This window comes from Malus sylvestris, chromosome 5, assembly GCF_916048215.2.
Source record: "Malus sylvestris chromosome 5, drMalSylv7.2, whole genome shotgun sequence".
NCBI classification, from domain to species: Eukaryota; Viridiplantae; Streptophyta; class Magnoliopsida; order Rosales; family Rosaceae; genus Malus; species Malus sylvestris.
Window position 1 is genome coordinate 24,209,816 of NC_062264.1, and position 24,722 is coordinate 24,234,537.

The 24,722-nt window shown below is 39.2% G+C and overlaps 2 protein-coding genes across 53 annotated transcripts in view; one reads left to right on the top strand and one right to left on the bottom strand.

The window, feature by feature from the left end:
- Nucleotides 1-1,148: 1,148 nt before the first annotated feature.
- The window catches only part of LOC126621688 (disease resistance-like protein DSC1), a 65,199-nt gene continuing 41,625 nt past the window's right edge, over nt 1,149-24,722 (bottom strand). For 15 of the 21 annotated variants that reach the window (XM_050290237.1, XM_050290244.1, XM_050290243.1 and 12 more), the window contains 4 exons: nt 3,152-4,253; nt 2,631-3,011; nt 1,985-2,476; nt 1,149-1,857 (listed from right to left, as the gene is read on the bottom strand). In XM_050290237.1, the coding sequence (XP_050146194.1) occupies nt 1,330-1,857; nt 1,985-2,476; nt 2,631-3,011; nt 3,152-4,253 (2,503 nt within the window). In that variant the 3' untranslated portion in view covers nt 1,149-1,329. Of the gene's footprint in view, nt 1,858-1,984; nt 2,477-2,630; nt 3,012-3,151; nt 4,254-4,372; nt 5,462-14,917; nt 14,992-24,722 lie in introns of those variants that run through there. The other 6 variants (XM_050290228.1, XM_050290229.1, XM_050290225.1 and 3 more) reach the window with 6 other exon arrangements.
- LOC126621711 (cycloartenol synthase-like) overlaps nt 5,690-24,722 on the top strand; it is a 99,624-nt gene continuing 80,591 nt past the window's right edge. For 2 of the 32 annotated variants that reach the window (XR_007623141.1, XR_007623139.1), the window contains exons 1-5: nt 5,700-6,299; nt 6,718-6,952; nt 18,463-18,548; nt 18,647-18,689; nt 18,781-18,865. The gene's annotated coding sequence lies outside the window, so the exon portion shown is untranslated. Of the gene's footprint in view, nt 6,454-6,717; nt 6,953-8,092; nt 8,320-8,410; nt 8,819-9,239; nt 9,304-9,451; nt 9,518-10,657; nt 10,676-17,149; nt 17,360-18,462; nt 18,549-18,646; nt 18,690-18,780; nt 18,953-19,002; nt 24,332-24,722 lie in introns of those variants that run through there. The other 30 variants (XR_007623158.1, XR_007623159.1, XR_007623162.1 and 27 more) reach the window with 28 other exon arrangements.

Sequence of the window (24,722 nt, forward strand, 5' to 3'; positions counted from 1 at the left end):
TAGTTCAATCACTGTTAAGTTCCCAAGATTCTGTAACAAATTAAAGAGAAATGGAAAGAAAAACATTATTGACTTCGGCCGAATAGGTTTCCAGAGGCACCGTAGTTGATACAAAGAACAAAAGTAAGCATATATATACTTCTATAAAAAATAAAAAAAATAAAAACATAGAAAAAAGAAGAGGAAGCATATATATACCTGGTTTTTACTCCAAAGTTTTGCCCCAACAAAGCTGCCGGGCATTCGAAGCTCAACAAGATTTTGTGGAGAAAAATTTGATGGAAGAGATTTCAACGGGTATTCCTGCCAGTAAAGATACCTGAGAGAATTGGGAAGAGACTGAAGACCTTGAGAAAGGTCCAGATTGTTGTTGCATTCGCCAATTTTGTACCAAACTTAAAGCCATCCCTGTAGAAGACTCTTAGACAAGGATCATGAATCATCAACAATCTTAAATTAGACATCTTCTTGAAGGGTGATCCGCATAATTCCAACCGTGTAATGTTAGACGTGTCAAAGGATATGCATTGAACTGTTGAAGTTCCCTGGAAATCAACAGAAAATAGTACAATGAGAATAAATGTACAACAAAGATTACTAAAAACTACTTTTGTTGACATATGCTTATAAAAAAATGAGTTTCCATGGTTCCGTCATAGAAAGTTCATGATTTTTGGTTCTTACCGTATCATTCCCCAGTACTTGATAGACATCAGCAGCAGCCCACAACCTATTACATTTTCCTGGCTCGTCTCCTGACGCTGGTAATTCTGTCGCTTAGTATATCCGCCACTGCACCCATTTTCTGTCGGATTTTGCTTAATATCCGACAATAATGGTTGTTTTTTGTCGGTTATAATAGCGACATTATTAAATGGTTTTGTAGTAGTGTTATTATGAAACGAATTATTATAGGTGAAGATAAGATAAGACTACATGATTTTTGGAGTTTTTTTATATTAATTTGTGAATTAAATGATAAATTAAGTAAATGAAATATTAAAAATTAATAAAAGAGTGTTTGATCAAAAGCCTAAAAGCTATAGCAATTAATACTACAATCTATTGGTATGTATTTGCTAAACCCATGATATCGATAGTTAAAAGAAAAAAAAAAGTCAAAAGTTATAGATGTTTGATATAAAAAATTCAAAATTGAACCACCTATATCAAAATAAATTACTTGGAGAGCCAAAGCGTTAAACAACAGAGACTAATACAAGGAATCCCTCGGCCACAAGGCTTACAAACAGCTTAAAAGATGAGAATACTAACAACAAGGAGCTCAAATTCTTAATTTTTCATTTCTAACTTCTTTTTTTGGCTACTTCAACCTGTAGTTCCTCCCAACTTGATGGTATCAACATCTTGAGCATACAGCAGGCTGATCCCACACCTTTTCACCGTTAATCGGTCGCCGAAGTGGGCATCCCCAGCGTTGAACTCAAAACAGGCTTCAGTGACAAGTTTGTAAAAAGAAGTGGAGCGATTTAAATTTGCTCCCTTCCGAAGTGCAAACGCACTATACCACACAAATATGAATTCGAACGGCAAATAAGAAAGCTTCCCCTCTCCTTCAGTAAAAGGAATAAAGGAAGGATAAATGACTTCATGACTTTGGCCACTATTAGTTTTGAAATTGCACTTGCATACAATCTTCATGAAACCCAAAGAAAGGAAAAAAGGTATGGCATTGTCAGCGACAACAAGAGAGAAAGCGAAACCCAAAAAATCTGTACCATACCAATCTGGAGGAAGCTTGATAGTTATCGAAGATCCCTTATTTTGATGGCAGAACCAATGTGGAATTTGATTTCCCACACATATAGTGCTAACTAAAGTCTCATCAGAGATTTCCTGTAACATCGACGCATGGACATCAAATAAATTATTCAACACGTGAAAAAATGGCATGAGGGAGATATGAAAGTGTGCCTGTGTGTGCGTGCGTGCATGTGAGAGAGAGAGAGAGAGAGAGAGAGACCGTGTTTTGGTGATCAGCAAAAGGAAAACGCCCTCGAAACAATTCATATTTATCCCCAGCTTGTGTGAGTGAATTCACTGGCGCAGTAGCCACTCGCATAATTCTCAACCGTGTGTCCGTCATTATATTGGTCCTTGCATTTTCATCCAACTTTGTGCACTCACCAAAATGAAAACGCCCTCGAAACAATTCATATTTATCCCAAGCTTGTGTGAGTGAATTTCTTGAACTGGAAACTGTCTTCAGTGAAGTGCAGCCCTCTGCTTGAAGACAACGTAGCACTGGGAGCTCTGGTAAAAATTTTATACTTGTGCACCATCCCAGATTCAGACACCTAAGCTTGTCAAGATGTTTAAAATAGGAAGGAATTCGAACCAATTTTGTACAGCCGTAAAGATCTATATGCTCAATTTTTGGACTGCGAGAGAGATCTGGAACTTCAGTCAGATGCTTGCAAAAACATAGTTCAATCACTTTTAAGTTCCCAAGATTCTGTAACATATTAAAGAGAAATGGAAAGAAGAACATTATTGACTTCGGCCAAATAGATTTCCAGAGGCACCATAGTTTATACAAAGAACAAAAGTAAGCAAATATACTTGTATTAAAAAAAAATTGAAAAACAGAAGAGGAAGCATATATATACCTGGTTTTTACTCCAAAGTTTTTTCCCAGCAAAGCTGTAGGGCAATCGAAGCTCAACAAGATTTTGTAGAGAAAATTTTGTTGGAAGAGATTTCAACGGGTATTCCTGCCAGTAAAGATACCTGAGAGAATTGGGAAGAGACTGAAGACCTTGAGAAAGGTCCAGATTGTTGTTGTACCTCTTGCCAAAGCGAGGAACATATAATAAGTATTTCACTAATTTTGAACCAAAATCAAAGCCATAGTTGTACTCGACTCTTAGATGAGGATCATGAATCATCAAAAATCTTAAATTAGACATCTTCTTGAAGGGTGATCCACATAATTCCAACCGTGTAATGTTAGACGTGTCAAAGGATATGCATTGAACTGTTGAAGTTCCCTGGAAATCAAGAGAAAATAGTATAATGAGAATAAATGTACAACAAAGATTACTAAAAACTACTTTTGTTGACATAAGCTTATACAAAATGAGTTTCCGCTGTCCCCTGTCGTAGAAAGTTCATTATTTTTTATTCTTACCGTATCATTCTCCAGTACTTGATAGACATCATCAGCTGCCCACAACCTATTACGTTTTCCTGGCTCGTCCCTGCATTGTTCACGAACAATTGTCCGGCCCATTTCTTGCAGCAAATCATGCATCTCTAAGTAATTCGTCTCTGAAATTGATATGAGAGACTTGTCAATGAGAATTTGGATTCCCGTCACGAAGAAACCCCGACTATCTAATATTCTTTTTGCAGTATAAACATCTGCCCCTTTCAGGAAGCATGCAATGTCAAGAAAGCATTCCTTCTCATTTTCTTCTAATCCATCATAACTAAGTCTCAACACATTCTGAATTTTTTCGCTAGGAAATTTTTTCAATCTGTTCAATTCTTCATCCCAGTCTTCTTCTGTATTGCAGCGACGGAATAAGGCACCCAAAGTTTTAAGAGCCAATGGAATGCCTTGAATATAATCTATCACCTTTCTTGAAAACTCTGTATAAACTGTCGTAGGAGACTTATTTTTCAGAGCATGCAAATGAAAGAGCTGAAGAGCGCCATCATGTTTCAATCCCTTGACCTCGTAAATTTTGTCATCATCAACCTTTTCATCGAGTAAGCTCCGATCTCGAGTTGTTATAATGATTCTACTTCCGACACCAAACTTAAGATCATCTCCAACAAGAAGTTCTAATTGCCTTGAATCATTCACGTCGTCAAGAACAATGAGTACCTTTGTACGATAGAGCCTCTCTTTAAGAAGCTCTGATCCTATAGATGGAGTGTTAATATTTATACTTTCATCATCAAAAATCTCACGGAGAAGTTTATTTCGTAAGTTATATATTCCGTCTTTTCCTTCGGAATTTTCTCTAACATTTTTAAGAAAACAACAAGCTTCAAACTTGGAAGAGAATCGGTGATATACAACATCAGCAAGGGTGGTCTTGCCAATACCACCCATGCCCCAAATACCTACATTGCAAACAACGGGTGAATCAAGGCATAGTAACGATTCAATTTGCTCAACTTTGGTTTCAATTTCAACTAGGCCCTTTAAATTACTTGAGCTTTTGCAATCCAATTTGTTCAATATAACTTGGACAAGTTTCTCAATGGAATCGGCCTCTGTCCTGGAAAATATAAGTAACCACGAAGGAAAAAAAATAGTTACTAAGTCCAGCATTAATGAATCTTGTTTGAAACAAAGGTCACAAGTAAAAAATTCTGCAAGACTTGCAAAGTTAGTTACCCGGCTTTGTTTGAATAATCATAACCAGATAGGTTGGCAGCTTTCTCCAAAGCATCCCTCCACTCAAGCACCTTGTCCATACAGTCCTTGAAACGTTCTTCAAGCTTGGCAAATGCATCTGCATAACTCCCCTGTTGTTTTCGTACATCCTGTGGACTGATGTCGTAAAAAACGGGTATAACAAACTGTCCATCCCTTTCCTTGCATCCTAGTATATGCACGAGTTCATCCAGACACCATGTGGAAGAAGCGTAGTTTTTTGAGAAAATGATCACCGAAAGCTTTGATTTCTCAATAGCTTCTAGAAGGGCAGGTCCGATTTCATCCCCTCTCTCAAGTTTGTAATCTATGTAGGTGTCAAGTTTCTTTCGAAGTAAAGCAGCACGAAGGTGGCTGGTGAAAGTGTTGCGGGTGTCCTCACCTCTGAAACTAAGAAACACATCATACTTTCTTGGAGATGACGAGATAGCAGCAGCAGAGGAAGAGGAAGAAGCCATACTAATAACCTGCAAACCCCACTATTTATATTTCATAACCTGCAATCCATCCATATATATTTTTCATAACCTGCAAATCCATCCGGATCTATTTCATAAAATATACACACATGTATATTCATTAGGGGTCAGTTTAACTATGACAAAATATGAAATTATTTATTTAATTAAGCCAAAATTCCCTATATACAACTGACATACATCTCAGTTAATTCGAATCTCCTTCCCCAATATAATCACTTCTATCAACAAAAAAAGAAAAAAAACAATTTTTCTATCTTGGTGGGCTTCATAAACATTCTGAGGGACCAAAAAGTCAGCACAAATTAACAGTCGCTATACAATATTATAAGAAATGTAAGAGAAGACTATAATTATATGGTAATTAATTCTCCAAGTGTAATTAAGTCAGTGAGAGTACCTCTGAATCAAGAAAGAAATTGATTAGGAAATATTATGATCTAGAAAGATCGAATATGAAAGACTGATCAACTTGAAGCTTTTCCAGCACCCTGACGAAAATAATCCAGCGCATGAGAGAAATATAGAAAGAAACAAGTTGGAAGAGAGATCATGTTGTTTCTAACTTGGCTTGTATGGGTTGTTGACTTACGCTGGTGTGGGACAAGTCTAACCATACGTACGAATTGCTGTTGGCAAAAGATTATTATTATTATTTTTTTGGTAAAATCCTTTCCGTAGAAAGGAACAAAATTTTATTCCCGCATTAATTAACAACAAAGGCCCATATACACATAAACAAAACAAACAGAGGCCACCTAAGCTAACCTAAAAGAGCCCAACCAAGGGCCCAAATCTAGACACAGAACAAAAGAAAATTCTGGATTCCTTCTACCACCACTGCAATGGTATTTCCCAATCAATCCGAATCGATTTCCCCAGCAGACACCAAAAATCCTACTAAGCAGCACCATGGAGATTAAATGGAGGAAAATCTCATCATCCAGCCACGATCGACGTGCCAATCGCAGCTAGAAATTGAAAAAAGCCTATGGATTTACCACGAACAACACTGTCAACAAAGGTAGACAAAGAGAAGGAGGTGGTGTTGTAAACACCTGAGCCGGCGTGACCACCAGAACTCTACGCACCCTCTCGAATGATGCCAACAAATTGCGTTGAAAACTGACTGCAGACTAGAACGAAATTGGTCGAGGAAGATGGACGCCCGTGAGGTCTGAAGAACATGTAAATCGGGACAAGATAGCAAGGGGTAAAGGCAGCAAAATGAACAAAAAGTTGAAACTTAGATAAAAAGGCAAGATCTTCCACCGACCCATGCCACAGCGAGGGCCGGTGCAGGTCACTGAAGCTGATATCGAAGTGTTCAAAGCAAACTAGAAGGGATATGATTTCAAGAAGAAGGATTTGATTGATCTTTACAGCCAGTGCAAGGGGAATATGAATAGGTATTAACTTTATTTATCACTGCATTTATCTTTTTGGTCATTTGGATTCCTGTTTCTGTTTGATACTTGCAGACTGTTCTATTCAATTATAGGTTATGATACTAAACTCAATTCACACCGTTTCAAGGAAATTCTTATGAGCCAATAGCTATAGGTGCACATATGTTTATTAAGCTTCAGTTTCATAGTGAAATTTCTGGGATTTTGGTTCATGTGGTTGAAGGATTACATGGATTTCGAATGATTCATTGTACATAGTCATTTTAGTTTCAGTTATTACATTACATTTGCTCATTTCGTGGATTATATCTTTATGTTAGAAGCAAATCTGTGCTTATTGTCAAAATATGAATTCATTCTTTTAAATCATTATTATATCTAAATGAAGTCTCTGTCTCTTTTATCTCTAATAAAAAAGGAAGAGAAAATTCCAGTCCTTCTACCACAAATTTAAGTCAATGTTACTAGGAATCAAATTTTTCTGAGTTCAGTCCTGGCTTGCAAACCATGGCCGATTGGTTCTTAAAGATATTTAAAATAGAACCACAGGTGATAAGAGGGGCCTTATTTTGAAGAAGCTGAGATCCCCTCAACCCTTACAATCAATAAAAGGACATGATATGCAAGGTGAAAGAATTGGCAAAAGTTCAAAGGTAACATTCCTTCTCTAACCACAAAACTACATTCAACTTTGTAAAACACATGTCCGTTAGTCCTTATATATAATCTTGTTTCCTCAAATTTGTTCAATGGCATGATTGTTTGATCCTTTATTAAATAGTCATCAAGAAATGTTGGAACTTTTAGTAGTAGTGATTTCTTTTGAATTTTTGTTATTTTATTTTTCAAGCCCTGAATTTTGTGAGAACCGTCTACTCTGTACATACACCAGATACTCCTGATAGTTCAAATAAACTACCTTCCCAAACACTGGTATTTAGGTTTTTTATTGGTATATGTAATGCTACCAGTGAGTTCTATAACTTTACTAATATTTATTTGCAGTGCAAGTTAAATTGTTGGTTTTCTGTTTGTCAATGCATTTGCTTTTCTACTCTATACCTTGCATTAGAGGTTGCCATGTCAAGTGAGTTCAAGTTCTGCTTAATACACAAGGGTTGTTTTTAAGCTTAGTCGCCAATTTGTATGCTTAATACACAAGGGTTGTTTTGGTGGCAGTTAGGTTAGTGATAAATTAATTCGAATCATGTGGCATGAACTTAAAGCTCTGTTAGGTAAAGTGGGCTCTTTAGCCCAAAGTTGCTTGCTTTTGGTAATTTTTGGAATTGTGCTTCTAAGTTGTTTTTCAAGCTTTTGGCCATACTAAATGGAGCTAAATCGAACTTTTTTGTTGCATTGTATTTGCTTTCCTAAATCGATTGTTTTTTTGTTGAAAAATGTGAATGGGTTTTGTAGATCAAAGTTTTTAAGGGCGAAAATTATGTTTCAAATTTTAGATATGAATATTACACATTCTAGGTGTTGAATTCATCTTTGTTTTGGTGTATTGTGGTTTTGAATGTCATTTAGTGCAGTATAGCCTTAACTTAAATGTAGTTTTGTATATCTTAAGTACTCATTTGGATTTTGAGCAGTAAGAGAGAGTTTAGCAACTATTTGAGGAAATGCTAAGAAGTTTTTTGAAATGGCTAGAGTTTGAGATTCTCATAATAAGGAAGCTCCTATAAGTTTTTGGTTTTTTGTGTTGATTCGAACAAATTTCGGTTTTTATATTTATTAATTTTTGTTGTGTGAGTAGTATTTATTAGGCTTGATGTTTTTTGAAACACCAGGTGGTTTGGAGACGTTTGAAATCATAAGAAGACTCGAAGATTTCAGCCAGGTTTGAATCAAAGCACCAAATGAATTCTTCTTCCAGCTGATGATTAAATGTTCCCAACTTTTTTAGTTGTATAAAGACTTGGGTAGATAGGAATTTGTTTTTACTCATGTGTTTCACTAATTCTTTGGTAATAGATAAATCTTTGTGAACAGTCTTCTGCTTCTATCAGTACCCATGGTAAGTTCTTATCAATTTACTTTTAACAGTCAGGTCATTTGGGACCAAATGTTCTTTTTCAACTTATGCTTGGTTTACTCTTCTTTTGCAGCCTATTTTTTTCACACATTTAGTCTTCAGTAGATGGGCTAAGGAATTCCCACGTGGCATTGTATCAAATTATCATTGATCGAAGGGTATGGCTTTGTAAGATCATCTTCTGTTCACTTTGATCAAATTATTTGTCAACCGTTTTAGTTTTTTATAATTATGATATTATTTCTTATTTGGCCTTAAGATTAGTGGACTTAAACTTTGTTTATTATCTTTGCAGTAAGAAGAGATAACAATATTAACTTGATAGTAAATGGTCCGTTCTTTTTATTTCTTTTTTTGGTTGCAATGTCCATACTTAGTGTAATTTGTACCTTAAGTTTTACCTTTGTTCCATAATAAATGTGTAAAGATGACCATGTTGTACATTACATAGTTTGGGAATTAGACTAAGTATTTTGATCAATCAGATTAAATATATTTTAGCTTTTCTTACGTCTTAAACTGTCAAGATATAAACTTACGGGTCGTTTACATAAAATTCACAAATCATGACGTCAATTGCAAGTTAGCATATGATCACGTGATGCATAGAGGAACTAAGAATTAATGGACAATTTTATGTATTGGTGCTTAAATTTCCAAGAAGACGATGAGCTCCATTTTCTTTTAAATCTAGATCAAAGCTAGATTAACCTCTCATATGGTACGTAAATTCAATTTGCAAAGAAAGCAATCAATGCTTCTTCTTTTGGTTTTTTGTTTTTTTTGTTTTTGTTTTTTTTTAACAATAATACTAGAACAAGAATAACAGGTTTAATCCTTTGAATGTCATTAAAATTTTATCTCCGATATAAAAAGGTTTTTGCCAATTGTTATTTTTGAAGGTTATGACAATTTATGACATCATCCGGTGTTACTATTGGAGAAGATTGCTGATCAAAATAATAGGTACCTTGCAGTTTTCTTTGAAGTATCTTATTAAATTTATTTAAAAACTGCAAAAATTACTCAATTTCTTTAGCAAGTATAAAATCGTTCTTCTTTAACATTCTTATTTATTTGTACTAACAGCTTCTATTTTTTCAAATCATAACAGAGAAGCATGTACATCATCACAAATAAAACAAAAAAATTGTGAAGCGACAATCAATAAAATTTTCAGGTACTAATTATTATGTGTATAAATACAATTTTAAATTATAATACACCTAATATGAATGCACATGTTTTACGTTTTTTAAACCCACAACGTGTGGGCACTATTACTAGTATATACTAAAGCCGAATGGGAAAAGCACTGTTCCACCGTACAGCTAAGTGGCGAAATTACCCCTTTTACTGAGCAAATCTTCTTCTTTACCTCACTTGCACAGTGAATTGACCAGTTTGCCCATCTTTGATAAGCGTTGCCCAGTGAATACGTGGCTCACTCTCCTCATTCGTTCTCATCCTGTTTCTTACTGCACTGCTTCCTCTGCAGTTTGAACCGCTTCCTTTTTGCTTCACTTCTAACCGAAACCAAAAACAGCTCAACCAAATCATCTCCTCCCTCGCTCACCGCATCTCTCTCTCAAGCTCGCAATCACTGCAAAAAAACTCAAACCAAGAAATCCATTTCCACAATTTCTCTTACAGTCACCGCTTCTCTCTCGCTCACCGCTTCATCGTCAACAAATCCCAACCGCAGCCCCACTACAAACCCATCTGGATGGAAAACCCATCGAGAAATCTTGGTCGTCGGCCTACACCCGGACTGCAACGTCGTTTTGACTCACCCCAGCGTCGGCAAATTTCGACATAAAAAGTGATTCTTTTCAACTTATTTGTATAAATTCGTTCATGCACTTGAAATTTTATGTTTGATTAGTGTATGTTTTCATAATTAGATCATATCAAGCTCCATTCATGCCCACTTCCCGTCTTCTTGATAAAGTTTGTTTGTTTTTAGTTGAGTGTTTGGATTAGTTTCTTAGGGTTAGAATGGAAGAAAATGAAGAGAACTTGGAGATGTGATTGACGGCTTCAAGGCTGTGCAAAATGCAGCAGCCATAAGTTCATTAAGTAATGGAAATCTTGTAGGGTATGGTGCATTGCCAACATCCATACTTCCTTAAGGGAGTGATTGACAAGAGACTTAAACAACCCTTTCATCCGTACTACTCTAGATTAAATCCTAGCCCTTCATTTGGGTTTTAAGTGATGTAATCTGAAGTGTACACTTGTCACTTACACACACATACATTTAAACTAAAAAACTAGCCGTTGGAGGCTAAAACCCTTTCTTCTTTCTTCTTCGATGCAGACCGAAACCATGCTCGGAGCTCCTTGCTGCCTTCGATCCCTCGACTTCAGAAGCTGTTTAGCTTCCAACACTTCTGTCAATGGCGACAACGGAGGCTAAGCCTGAAGCCAAATCAAAACCAAAAGAAATTGAAGAGAGTTCCGAAACTCTTCTCAAATGCAAGGTAATTAAAACTTGAAAAAAAAAATTATGAGCACCAATAACAAAAGATTATGACTTTCACATGTTTATAACATCTTCTAATTCTGTACTAAAATTGAAATTGTGAATCCTTATAAACAATCCTCAGGGAAGGCATCTTCCCGGTATGCTTCGCCACAAGCAGTTGTATTGAAGCTGGAAGATGGGACGGGTCTTCTCTTCCCCTCACAATCTGAAAATGCCTAATAAAGAGTGAACGCTGCCAATCTTTTGATAACTATGAACTTATGTACAAAAATTTAGCTTCCAAGCATCTCTATCTTTTGTATTGGTATATGGTCCAGCCCATGATGAATGTTCTAGATTATTCTAGTAAGCAAGTGAGGTGGCCAGAGCATGCTAGACAATTCTAGTATGTTATCAAGTTGATGGAAGAAGCTAGAAAGTACTAGCTTCCTTGGTTGCAAATGGAAAGATCCATGCACATGTTAAAGAATTCTAGCAAAGTTCAAGTTGGTGGAAGAGTTTAGAAGAATTGTGAAGATTCCATCAACATACAAGATTAGTGTGGATAATTCTAGTTTAGGAAGGTAGTGGAATTATCTAGATATCTCTAGCATGATGTTTCCATGCTTCTTCAAGGTTCCATCCATGCCTATAAAAGGAGAAGGCATCCACACCATTTGTATGAACCAACCAATCAAGAGAGTAGTGAGTAGCAAATGATCAAATCCAAAGCTAGAGTTCCACTCCAAGAGTGAGAGTGTTCCACTACACATTGTGTGAGTGAAGTTTAGAGTGATAGAAAGTATGTGTCATACTTTCTTGTATCCATCAAGCCTTGTTTTTGGTTTGGTAAGACTACTCTTGTTGTACTCATATTTTCCATATAGTGAAGATTGATCCTGGTTTGGTGGACGTAGGCATAAATTGTCGAACCACATAAAATTTTTGGTGTCCATTTTCTACTTTACGTTGTGCATTCTCTATCTTGTAGTACCGACATTCCTAACATTTTGAACAGTGAGCACTTAAACACTCTCAATCTTTTGATGGCTATGAACACTGCCAATTTCTATAAATCTAGGTTCAATAATTTATGTTTTCTGTATGTATATATTATCAAAATATGTTGAGCACTCGCAGCAACGCGCAGAGCACTTTTGTTAGTGATTATTATGAAACGAATTATTGTAGGAGAAGATAAGATAAGGCTACATGATTTTTGGAGTTTTTTTATATTAATTTGTGAATTAAATGATAAATTAAGTAAATGAAATATTAAAAATTAATAAAAGAATGTTTGATCAAAATCCTAAAAATCATAACAATTAGTATTACGGTCTACTAGTATTTCTTGCTAAACTCATCATATCGATTGGTAAAACAAAAAAAAATGCCAAAAGCTATAGACGTTTGATATAAAAAATTCAAAATTGAACCTACTATATCAAAACGCCTCTTATTAATTACTTGGAGAGCCGAAGCGTTACAACAACAGAGACTAATACAAGGAATCCCTCGGCCACAAGGCTTACAAACAGCTTAAAAGATGAGAATACAAACAATAAGGAGCTCAAATTCTTAATTTTTCATTTCCAACTTTTTTTTTTTTGCTACTCCAACCTGTAGTTCCTCCCGACTTGATGGTCTCGGCATCCTGAGCATACAGCAGGCTGATCCCACACTTTTTCACCGTTGATGGGACGCTGAAGTGGGCATACACAGTGTAGAACTCAAAACAGAACTCAGTGACAAGTTTGTAAAAAGAAGTGGAGCGATTTAAATTTGCTCCCTCTCCAAGTGCAAACGCACCATACCACACAAATATGGTACCGGAATGAAAATAAGTAAACCGTCTCCCATCTTCATTAAAAGGATAATGGGAAGGATAAATGGCTTTATGGCTTTCACCACTATTAGTTTTAAAATTGCACGAGCATCCAAGCATCAGATCTTTAGAATCAACCTTGCCACGGAGAACAACAGATAGAGCAAAACCCAAAAAATCTGTACAATACCAATTTCGAGGAAGCTTGATAGTTATCGCAGATCCTTCATTTTGATGGCAGAACCAATTTGGGATTTCATTTCCTGGATATACAGTGCTAACAGAGACGGTGCTACCTAAAGTCCGACAAGTGGTAGGGATAGATGAAGTCATTGCCTGTAACATCGATGCATGGAAATCAAATAAATTATTCAATACGTGAAAAAATTGCATAAAAGAGATATGAAAGTGTGTGCTAGTGCGTGCGTGGGTGAGAGAGAGAGAGAGGGAGGGAGAGAGAGACCATGACAATTTCTTCTTCTTTATGTTGCTGAGTTTTCAATGGCCCAGTTGCCACTCGCATGATTCTTAACTGTGTGTCAGCCATTATATTAGTCCTTGCATTTTCATCCAAGTTTCGGCAATCAACAAAGTTAAAACGCCCTCGAAACAATTCATATTTATCCCAAGCTTGTGTGAGTGAATTTCTTGAACTTGAAACTGTCTTCAGTGAAGTGCAGCCACTTGCTTCAAGATAACATAGCACTGGTAGCTCTGGTAAGAATTTTAGACTTCTGCAGTTTCCCAGATTCAGCCACCTAAGCTTGTCAAGATCTTTAAAATAAGAAGGAATTCGAACCAATCTAAAACAGCCATAAAGCACTATATGCTCAATTCTTTTACTGCGAGAGAGATCTGGAACTTCAGTCAGATGCGTGCAAAAACTTAGTTCAATCACTTTTAAGTTCCCAAGATTCTGTAACAAATTTAAGAAAAATGGAAAGAAGAACATTATTGACTTCGGCCGAATAGGTTTCCAGAGGCACCATAGTTTATACAAAGAACAAAAGTTAGCATATATATACTTCTATAAAAAAACATATAAACAAGAAGAGGAAGCATATATATACCTGGTTTTTACTCCAAAGTTTTGCCACAACAAAGCTGCCGGGCATTCGAAGCTCAACAAGATTTTGTGGAGAAAAATTTGATGGAAGAGATTTCAACGGGTATCCCAGCCAGTAAAGATACCTGAGAGAATTGGGAAGAGACTGAAGACCTTGAGAAAGGTCCAGAATGTTGTTGTACCTCTTGCCAAAGCGAGGAACTTTAAAGAATTTCACCAATTCTGTACCAAACTGAATGCTATAGTTGTACACGACTCTTAGATGAGGATCATGAATCATCAACAATCCTAAATTAGACATCTTCTTGAAGGGTGATCCACATAATTCCAACCGTGTAATGTTAGACGTGTCAAAGGATATGCATTGAACCGTTGAAGTTCCCTGGAAATCAAGAGAAAATAGTATAATGAGAATAAATGTACAACAAAGATTACGAAAAACTACTTTTGTTGACAAATGCTTATACAAAATGAGTTTCCTTGGTTCCGTCATAGAAAGTTCATGATTTTTGGTTCTCACCGTATCATTCTCCAGTACTTGACAGACATCATCAGCAGCCCACAACCTATTACGTTTTCCTGGCTCGTCCCTGCATTGTTCCTGAACAATTGTCCGGCCCATTTCTTGCACCAAATCATGCATCTCTAAGCAATTCGTCTCTGAAATTGATATGAGAGACTTGTCAATGAGAATTTGGATTCCCGTCACGAAGAAACCCCGAATATCTAATATACTTTTTGCATAATAAACATCTTCCCCTTTCAGAAAGCATGCAATGTCAAGAAAGCATTCCTTCTCATTTTCTTCTAATCCATCATAACTAAGTCTCAACACATTTTGAATTTTTTCGCTAGGAAATTTTTTCAATCTGTTCAATTCTTCATCCCAGTCTTCTTCTGTATCGCAGCGACGGAATAAGGCACCCAAAGTTTTAAGAGCCAATGGAATGCCTTGAATATAATCTATCACCTTTCTTGAAAACACCGTATAAACTGTCGTAGGAGACTTATTTTTCAGAGCATGCAAATGAAAGAGCTGAAGAGCGTCACTATGTTTCAATCCCTTGACCTCGTAAATTTTGTCATCAACCACCGTTTCATTGAGTACGCTTCTATCTCGAGTTGTTATAATGATTCTACTTCCGACACCAAACTTAAGATCATCTCCAGCTAGAAGTTCTAATTGCCTTGAATCATTCACGTCGTCAAGAACAATGAGTACCTTTGTACGACTAAGCCTCTCTTTAAGAAGCTCTGATCCTATAGATGGAGTGTCAATATTTGTATTTTCATCACCTACAATCTTAGAGAGAAGTTTATTTCGTAAGTTATATATTCCGTCTTTTCCTTCGGAATTTTCTCTAACATTTTTAAGAAAACAACAAGCTTCAAACTTGGAAGAGAGTCGCGTCGACGGGGATCCCGGTTGCCGAAGTCCCCAGAATGGCGGTGATATCCAGGACGGTGGGACCAATGGGACCAAGAGGAAGAACCATTGTGTTGGTGGCCGAACACCAGAAGCACAGAGTGGCTAGGAGAAGCTCCTTGTCGAGGACGACATCCATGGACGAGAGGAGGATGGCGTCGTAGATGCCGAGGGCCTTCCATTGATCGTCGAAGAGCCGTTCCATTCGAACGACCCAGGCTGCCCAGGTTGTGGTCGTCGAAGGCCAGGAGCCCTGAGGTTTCGCCACGTCCCATTGCGACCATTCAAACCCTTGAAACAAGGGTGTTAGGCAGTGCTCCTGGAGAAGGCCGGTGATGGTCGGCGGTATTGCAGCCTTGAAGAGAGGACCCAGGATCTGGTGCTGAGTGCTCATGTCGTTTTCAAACCGTATAGTCTTGATCGAGCTCCGATCAAGAATCTTCTGATGCTGGTCACATTCTTTGGAAAGCTTGGAGATGAAGGACGCCATTATAAGAAAGAATCACGGCGTAAAAGGATTTTCTGGGTTGGGGGTTTGAAGACGAAGACTTGGAATAAAGGAATGCACTAGAGAGCAATGGCAAGGGATTTCAGAAAATTTTGGAAGCGTAAAGTACAAATGAGAGAATTTCGGTATTTATAGGGTTGTGGAGGGAAGAGCAATCGTTCGAAATTCAAAACAAAGGGCAAAATCGACCGGAGGAATCGTTGATCATGATTAACATTTGGGAAATGCGGTTGAGAAGACCGACGGTTTTAGGTTTTGGGGGCGCACGATCGCGTGTGACGGCGAAGTTAATGACGAAAGACGGTTCGACGCCTGCACGATGACAGGTGGGCTCACGGACTGAGGTAGTGGCTCACGGATTGAGATAGTGGTCATAATGGCAAGACGGTTCGGGCAGGCGCACGCTTCAGACGTCATTATTGGGGATTGGCCATGTTAGAGGATGCCACGTGGCGAGTGGTTTAGCAGGATCAAGATCGTGCGATCGTGTTCAATAAATGCGCCTTGGAACTCGGGTATTAGGATTCTGAGTGATAGATTCGCTTCTTCAAGGCCGAAACTCGGCCGAAGGTTTCAGGCCGAGGACCTCAGAAGCGAGGGGGCAATGTTTGGGCCCAAAATAACAGTTTGGGCCGAGGGAGGAATCAATCTCGGCCCGGGAAGCCGTACGGCGAAAGGATCATGGAGCGTTCAGCTCATGGGCTTCCAAGCCTAGGTCGGTTAAATCAGAATGCAAGTCGAGTCCTAATACAATAGGGACTCTCGATGAGATCAGTAAACTAGAAGGCGAATCCGGCTCAGTTAAAGACTAGATTCGTAGTCCTAGCAGAGATAGGACTGATCGAGGTAATCCGGAGAAGGAAACCTAGTTCGAATAGGATTGGAATTCGGACTCGGTGTTCTGCTACTATAAATACAAGACATTCAGCAACGGAAAAGGTCTCCAATTCAACACACAAAATTGCCCTGCGCAAATTCTCACAACTTGTGATTTTTCTTTTTCCTTTTTCGCTGACACATCTTCCGTTGGCATCAACAGCACTGTGGAAGCAACCGGTGATATCTTAAGTCGGCATAGATAGCTCTGTCACCGTAGAGTCAGTCGGTCTCGCAGTATCTTCCGTTGGCATCAACAGCACTGCGGCGAGAACGATTGATTACCTATCCAAGTCTCGGTCGAGAAGGGTTTCTAAATCCTTATTGGTCGAGGTCATTTCATCAGCCTTCTCGGCGAAGTGAGGTGTTACCGTTATTACATTCGGCACATTGAAAGCCGAATTTGATATTGAACTTCGTAAGAATAGTAACCTTGTCTTCAGGTTCGTGAGCCCAAGAGGCCGAGACGTGTTCCTTTCTCGGCCGCAATCGCAAGACGCAGAAGTCAGTGACGCGACCCAACGCAACACCAACAAATTTACTCCTCGGCCGAGCTCGGCCGACGAGTTGGCACGCCCCGCATTCACCGAAGGACGTAGTTAGCTCATTAATTACTCGGCCTGCGCGCCACGTAGGCTTTGTAGTTTCTAGGGTCAACAGGTTCCTGGTGAGATTTACCACTTTCTTGATTTTATTCTTATGTTATTTTGGGTTTTGTTTATAGCCTCCGATTCTACATGTGGCTATTTAATTTTGTTTAGTTTTCAGTGTCAGGGAACTGTAGCTTATTATTTTTCTTGAGCTTTCTTTTCAGCGTTTGAAGGCCTCTGTGCTGAGGCTCAATGATAACAGTGGTGAGTTTCCTTTTCAGAGACTCGTTCTTCCCAGTAATCAAGCTTTATTGAGTGATTTATCTGCTTAATTTGGGGTTGGGGTTGGTTTTTTTCTGTCTCACCAAGCACTTAATTTCCTCCGCTTCATGCATACTGCAAAGTCCCCACGAATTTGTTGTTGACCCATCTGGGTTGATCATGTCTTCACTGGTCATGATTGCAGTTTTGTCAAGGATTCTGAAATTTAGTAAATTGCAACTTTTTGGTGAGCGAAAACATATGTCAATTATTTAGGTCTGTTAGGGTTTTTGGGCTGGTTTTTTTATTGCCGAGTTTTATACAACATAGATAGTGAAGCTAGAGGTAATTGAGGAATATTTAATGGTGTGGTAGATATTTCTCAGCAAAATTGAGAGAGTAGTTATATTTTATTTAAATATTTGTATAGTTTTTGGAAGAGGTTAAGTCTATGGTACTCAAGATCTTCAGAGACCGATGAGAATTACCAATCTGCTGCTACTCTAAACCTTCTCAGGGTCTCACTTTTACCATTTTAGAACTTAGATTAGTGATAAATTAATTCGAATCATGTGGCATGAACTTAAAGCTCTGTTTGGGAAAGTGGGCTCTTTACCCCAAAGTTGCTTGCTTTTGGTAATATTTGGAATTGTGCTTCTAAGCTGTTTTTCAAGCTTTTGGCCATACTAAATGGAGCTAAATTTAACAACTCTTTTGTTGTATTGTATTTGCTTTCCTAAATCGATTGTTTTGTTGTTGAAAAATGTGAATGGGTTTTGTAGATCAAAGTTTTTAAGGGAGAAAATTATGTTTCAAATTTTAGATATGAATATTACACATTCTAGGTGTTGAATTCATATTTGTTTTGGTGTATTGTGTTTTTGAATGTCATTTAGTGCAGTATAGCCTTAACTTAAATGTAGTTTTGTATATCTTAAGTACTCATTTGGATTTTGAGAAGTAAGAGAGAGTTTTGCACGTATTTGAGGAAGCTCCTATAAGTTTTTGGTTTTTTGTGTTGATTCGAACAAATTTCGGTTTTTATATTTATTAATTTTTGTTGTGTGAGTAGTATTTATTAGGCTTGATGTTTTTTGAAACACCAGGTGGTTTGGAGACGTTTGAAATCATAAGAAGACTCAAAGATTTCCGCCAGGTTTGAATCAAAGCACCAAATGAATTCTTCTTCCAGGTGATGATTAAATGTTCCCAACTTTTTTAGTTGTATAAAGACTTGGGTAGATAGGAATTTGTTTTTACTCATGTGTTTCACTAATTCTTTGGTAATAGATAAATCTTTGTGAACAGTCTTCTGCTTCTATCAGTACCCATGGTAAGTTCTTATCAATTTACTTTTAACAGTCAGGTCATTTGGGACCAAATGTTCTTTTTCAACTTATGCTTGGTTTACTCTTCTTTTGCAGCCTATTTTTTTCACACATTTAGTCTTCAGTAGATGGGCTAAGGAATTCCCACGTGGCATTGTATCAAATTATCATTGATCGAAGGGTATGGCTTTGTAAGATCATCTTCTGTACACTTTGATCAAATTATTTGTCAACCGTTTTAGTTTTTTATAATTATGATATTATTTCTTATTTGGCCTTAAGATTAGTGGACTTAAACTTTGTTTATTATCTTTGCAGTAAGAAGAGATAACAATATTAACTTGATAGTAAATGGTCCATTCTTTTTATTTCTTTTTTTGGTTGCAATGTCCATACTTAGTGTAATTTGTACCTTAAGTTTTACCTTTGTTCCATAATAAATGTGTAAAGATGACCATGTTGTACATTACATAGTTTGGGAATTAGACTAAGTATTTTGATCAATCAGAGTAAATATATTTTAGCTTTTCTTACGTCTTAACTGTCAAGATATAAACTTACGGGTCGTTTACATAAAATTCACAAATTATAACGTCAATTGCAAGTTAGGATATGATCCCGTGATGCATAGAGGAACTAAGAATTAATGGACAATTTTATGTATTGGTGAACACGTACACAAAATGGGTGTAGCGGAGATGAGGATGCTTCGTTGGATGTGTGGGCACACGAGAAAGGATAAGATTAGGAATGAGGATATCCGGGGTAAAGTAGGAGTAGCCGAAATTGAAGGAAAGATGAGAGAAAATCGGTTACGGTGGTTTGGACATGTGCAAAGAAGGCCTACTGACGCTCCGATTAGAAGATGCGACTATGGGACAGAGGTTCAGGGCCGAAGGGGTAGAGGAAGACCTAGGAAAACTTTGGAAGAGACTCTAAGAAAAGACTTAGAGTACTTGGATCTAACGAAGGACATGACACAGGATCGAGCACAATGGCGTTCTAAGATTCATATAGCCGATCCCACTCAGTGACTTGGATTTTCCAAGTCTCCAACCAAGAAGTTTTCCTCACTCGGGAAATTAAGGGAACACTACCCCAACCTACATGCTCCACTCAGAAAGCTTCAACATACAAGCTTCAACAAAAGAAAATTCAAAGAACTTAGCGAAGAAGGCTTTGGTGTATTTAACACAATACGTTGAAATGAAGGAAAGCTTATTTATTGATATCCCCGATAAGCTACAAATATGTACATATACATGAGTCAAAATAAACACACAAGAGGGAGCCTTCACAAAGGTTGCTTAGGAGAAGTCTCAGCAGTCGGTAGAGCCCCAGAAAGAGAAGGCACCGGAGGGGGATCATTTGGAGCCTCAGTACTGGACAGAACCCTAGAAGGAGGAGGCATCAGAGGTTGATCATTTGGAGCTTCATTACGCGGTACAGCCCCAGAAGACGAAGGCGATAAATGCCTTTGGAACAAACCCACAAATCTCTGATGATCAAGTAAAACCTGACCATCAGTTTCCTTCATCTGGTCAAGCTTCCTCTTCATGTTTGTAGCATAGTCATGTGCGAGCCGGTGCAACTGTTTATTCTCATGCTTGAGCCCTCTAATCTCCTGTTTGAGACTCATCACTTCAGCCGCCAATGATTCAACTTGGCGGGTTCGAGCAAATAGGCGTTGTGCCATATTAGACACAGAACCTGCACACTGAACACTGAGAGCCAGCGAATCCTTAACAGCTAACTCATCAGACCGTTTGGAAAGTAGTCTGTTATCTTTGGGAGTGAGAAGGTTCCTGGCCACCACCGCAGCGGTCATATCATTCTTCATCACGGAATCCCCAACGGTAAGATGACCAGTTGGGGAGACGAAGGATGGGCGCCATATGTTGTCTGGAGAAGGCGGGGCTGCCTCTTCAACAAGGTTCAAGTCAAAACGACGGTCGGAGGGGCCAGACATTTTCAAAGGTGTTGAAGAGAGAAGAGGTCGGACAAATCAAGATCTTAGAAGTGCAAGAATGAAGCTTCTACTGGTGGAGATTCAAGTGTGCTTTGGAACTTAATGCCAGCCCCTATAAAAATCTGCACTCGACGGAGCTTCAGAAATCAAAGAGGCGCCTGCTCAGAAATCGAAGAGGCGTTTGCTTCCTCAAAAGTTGGGCTGCTTAGAGATCACGAGGGTTGATCTCAGAAATCGAAGAGCCGTTTGCTTTCTCAAAAGTTGGGCTGCTCAAAGACCACGAAGGCCGATCTCAGAAATCGAAGAGGCGCTCGCTTTCTCAAAAGCTGGGCTCCCTAGAGACCACGAGGGCCGATCTCAGAAATCGAAGAGGCACCTACTTTTCCAGCCTTGTCAGCACCTGTCACACGCACACTCAGCTTTGCGGAAATTATGGGCATTCTGTCAAAGACTTCTGGGGAAGTAGAAAACACATGAATCTTACTGTTCAATCACCCACTTCCCACACGCAACAATAGCTCATGGGTACCACAGATAACTTTGCCAAAGTTCTCTGCCAAAGTTGAGCACGTGAAGCTTGCAGCTCCCACTACATCGCTCTGACCAAGAAGGGTAAAAGAATAGCAAAGAAACAGCACTAACAAAGTTTAGACCCATAAATTTTGAAGGTCTAGCTACCATATTATTACCCACAAGGGTAAAGGAACAGTACCACTGCTGGATAATTGGAAAGTCCATGTATGTCAACCTCTGTGCTTCGTGGCAAGGTAGACTAGCAAACATGCCCAACCTTTACTCACATTCGAGAAAACACTCCCAATAAAATTGCTTGCTCCAAAATCGAAGAGGCACCGTCCTCCGAATCTAAAGAGCCAGACTCCCAACATGACTACTTTCTTAAAAATCGAAGAGAGGGTAAAGGAACAGTACCATTGCTGGATAATTGGAAAGTCTCTATGTGTCAACCTCTGTGCTTCGTGGCAAGGTAGACTAGCAAACATGCCCAACCTTTACTCACATTCGAGAAAACACTCCCAACAAGATTGCTTGCTCCAAAATCGAAGAGGCACCGCCCTCCGAATCTCGAGAGCCACTCTCCCAACATGACTACTTTCTCAAAAATCGAAGAGACACTGCTCCCCGAATCTCGAGAGCCAGACCCCCAGCATGATTGCTTTCTCAAAAATCGGTGAGGCACCGTTCTCCGAATCAATCGAAGAGGCGCTCGCTTTCTCAAAAGCTGGGCTGCTCAGAGACCACGAGGGCCGATCTCAGAAATCAAAGAGGCACCTACTTTTCTAGCCTTGTCAGCACCTGTCACACGCACACTCAGCTTTGCAGAAATTATGGGCATTCTGTCGAAGACTTCTGGTGAAGTAGAAAGCACATGAATCTTACTGTTCAATCACCCACTTCCCACACGCAACAATAACTCATGGGTACCACAGATCACTTTGCCAAAGTTCTCTGCCAAAGTTGAGCACGTGAAGCTTGCAGCTCCCACTACATCGCTCTGACCAAGAAAGGTAAAAGAATAGCAAAGAAACAGCACTAACAAAGTTTAGACACATAAATTTTGAAGGTCTAGCTACCATATTATTACCCACAAGGGTAAAGGAACAGTACCACTGCTGGATAATTGGAAAGTCCCTGTGTGTCAACCTCTGTGCTTCGTGGCAAGGTAGACTAGCAAACATGCCCAACCTTTACTCACATTCGAGAAAACAGTCCCAACAAGATTGCTTGCTCCAAAATCGAAGAGGCACCGTCCTCCGAATCTCGAGAGCCAGACTCCCAACATGACTACTTTCTCAAAATCGAAGAGAGGGTAAAGGAACAGTACCATTGCTGGATAATTGGAAAGTCCCTATGTGTCAACCTTTGTGCTTCGTGGCAAGGTAGACTAGCAAACATGTCCAACCTTTACTCACATTCGAGACAACACTCCCAACAAGATTGCTTGCTCCAAAATCGAAGAGGCACCGCCCTCCGAATCTCGAGAGCCAGACTCCCAACATGATTACTTCCTCAAAAATCGAAGAGACACTGCTCTCCGAATCTCGAGAGTCAGACCCCCAACATGATTGCTTTCTCAAAAATCGAAGAGGCATCGTTCTCCGAATCTCGAGAGCCAGATACCACAGACCACTTTTTCAAAGTGCTCTGACAGAGTTAAAACATGTGAAACTGGCAGCTCCCACTACCGTGCTATGACCAAGCAGGGTAAAGGAATAGCATTACTACTTGTTGTTAGGGAGACTCCTATATATGTCGACCTCCATCCCCAACGGACAGGCAGACCTGCAAAAATGCTCAACCCTTCATCATATCTGAGAGGGCACTCCCAACAAAGCCTTTCGAAATATTCAGCTTTCTTTCCCCCCGATAATACCTCTGCAAACAAGCTATACTAGAGCAAGAATATCTCATATCATCAGGGTTAAAAGCAAGAGTATCCCATATCATGCTTTTTCCCTGTTTTTTCTTTTGGCCTTGTTTTTACCTGCAAGACAAGGAGAAAGAGAGCAATCAGTCAGCACTTGGAATCAAGCTTCCAGCCAGGAACTGATTGCCTGGAACCCCTTACTTGATTACTTACCTGGCATTGCTCTCGAGTACTCATCTTCAACATCTTATGTTTCCAGGGAAGATTCCGCATCTGCTTGAGGAACAGATAGGGCAAGTGCGAAGGATACAAGGAAGCATGTGGAGACAAGCGTAACAGCACACGTGCCGATACATCCATTACTCTGTCAAAAGCAAAAGTATCCCATATCAGCAGGGTGGAACGTACTCTAGATTTGATGGACTTGTTTTGACCCTCAAATTCTTCAGTCGGCCTTATACTCTGGAGGAAACCAGAAAACCCTCCAGCTCAGTTCAAGAATAAGCCTGTGGAAAGTTACTTCTTCAAAAGCAAAAGTATCTCATATCATCTCTTCTCATTTTTCTTCTCTTTATCCTTCATGCTGCTGCAAGATGGGGAGAAGGTGAACAATCAGTCGGAGCTCTGATTGCTTACCTTGTCTGTCACCTCTTTCAGCAGACCCCCTAGCTCGGCGACTTGGGGGACTCCTACTACATGGTTTGTATCGCGCTTGACCAAGCCTGAAACTACAAGTAAGCTTCAAGTGAAATTGATACATTACCTTGTGCATCTCCACCAGTTAAAGATACCACCCCTGGATGGAGGAAGAGTACTTCCAGAGAAGATGCCACATCTACCTATGAGACAGATAAGGCAAGTCAAGACGACACCACACTCCGATACTTAGAAGTTTCGTGATTACGAGATCATTCTCCCACAATATTTCCTAATGTCATTTGTACTAAATCATTCACTCGTACTCACTAAAGGAGAGCTTGAACCTATGTACTTGTGTAAACCCTTCACAATTAATGAGAACTCTTCTATTCCGTGGACGTAGCCAATCTGGGTGAACCACGTACATCTTGTGTTTGCTTTCCTATCTCTATCCATTTATATACTTATCCACACTAATGACCGGAGCAATCTAGCGAAGATCACAAAAAGCGACCGTTTTCGTTACCTATGATCTATCTTGCAAGAGAACGGAGAATTAGATGGAGATCTCAACCATAGAATACGAGCTGGATGGAAAGAGTGCATCCGGCGTGTTGTGTGACCGTCGTAGGCCACTGAAGCTCAAGGGAAAATTTTATAAGACGGCAATAAGGCCAGCGATGTTGTATGGCAGAGAATGTTGGGTGGTGAAGCATCAACACGTAAACAAAATGGGTGTAGCGGAGATGAGGATGCTTCGTGGGATGTGTGGGCACACGAGAAAGGATAAGATTGGGAATGAGGATATCCGAGGTACAGTAGGAGTAGCCGAAATTGTAGGAAAGATGAGAGAAAATCGGCTCTGGTGATTTGGACATGTGCAAAGAAGGCCGACTGACGCTCCGGTTCGAAGATGTGACTACGGGACAGAGGTTCAGGGCCGAAGGGGTAGAGGAAGACCTAGGAAAACTTTGGAAGAGACTCTAAGAAAAGACTTAGAGTACTTGGATCTAACGGAGGACATGACACAAAACCGAGCGCAAT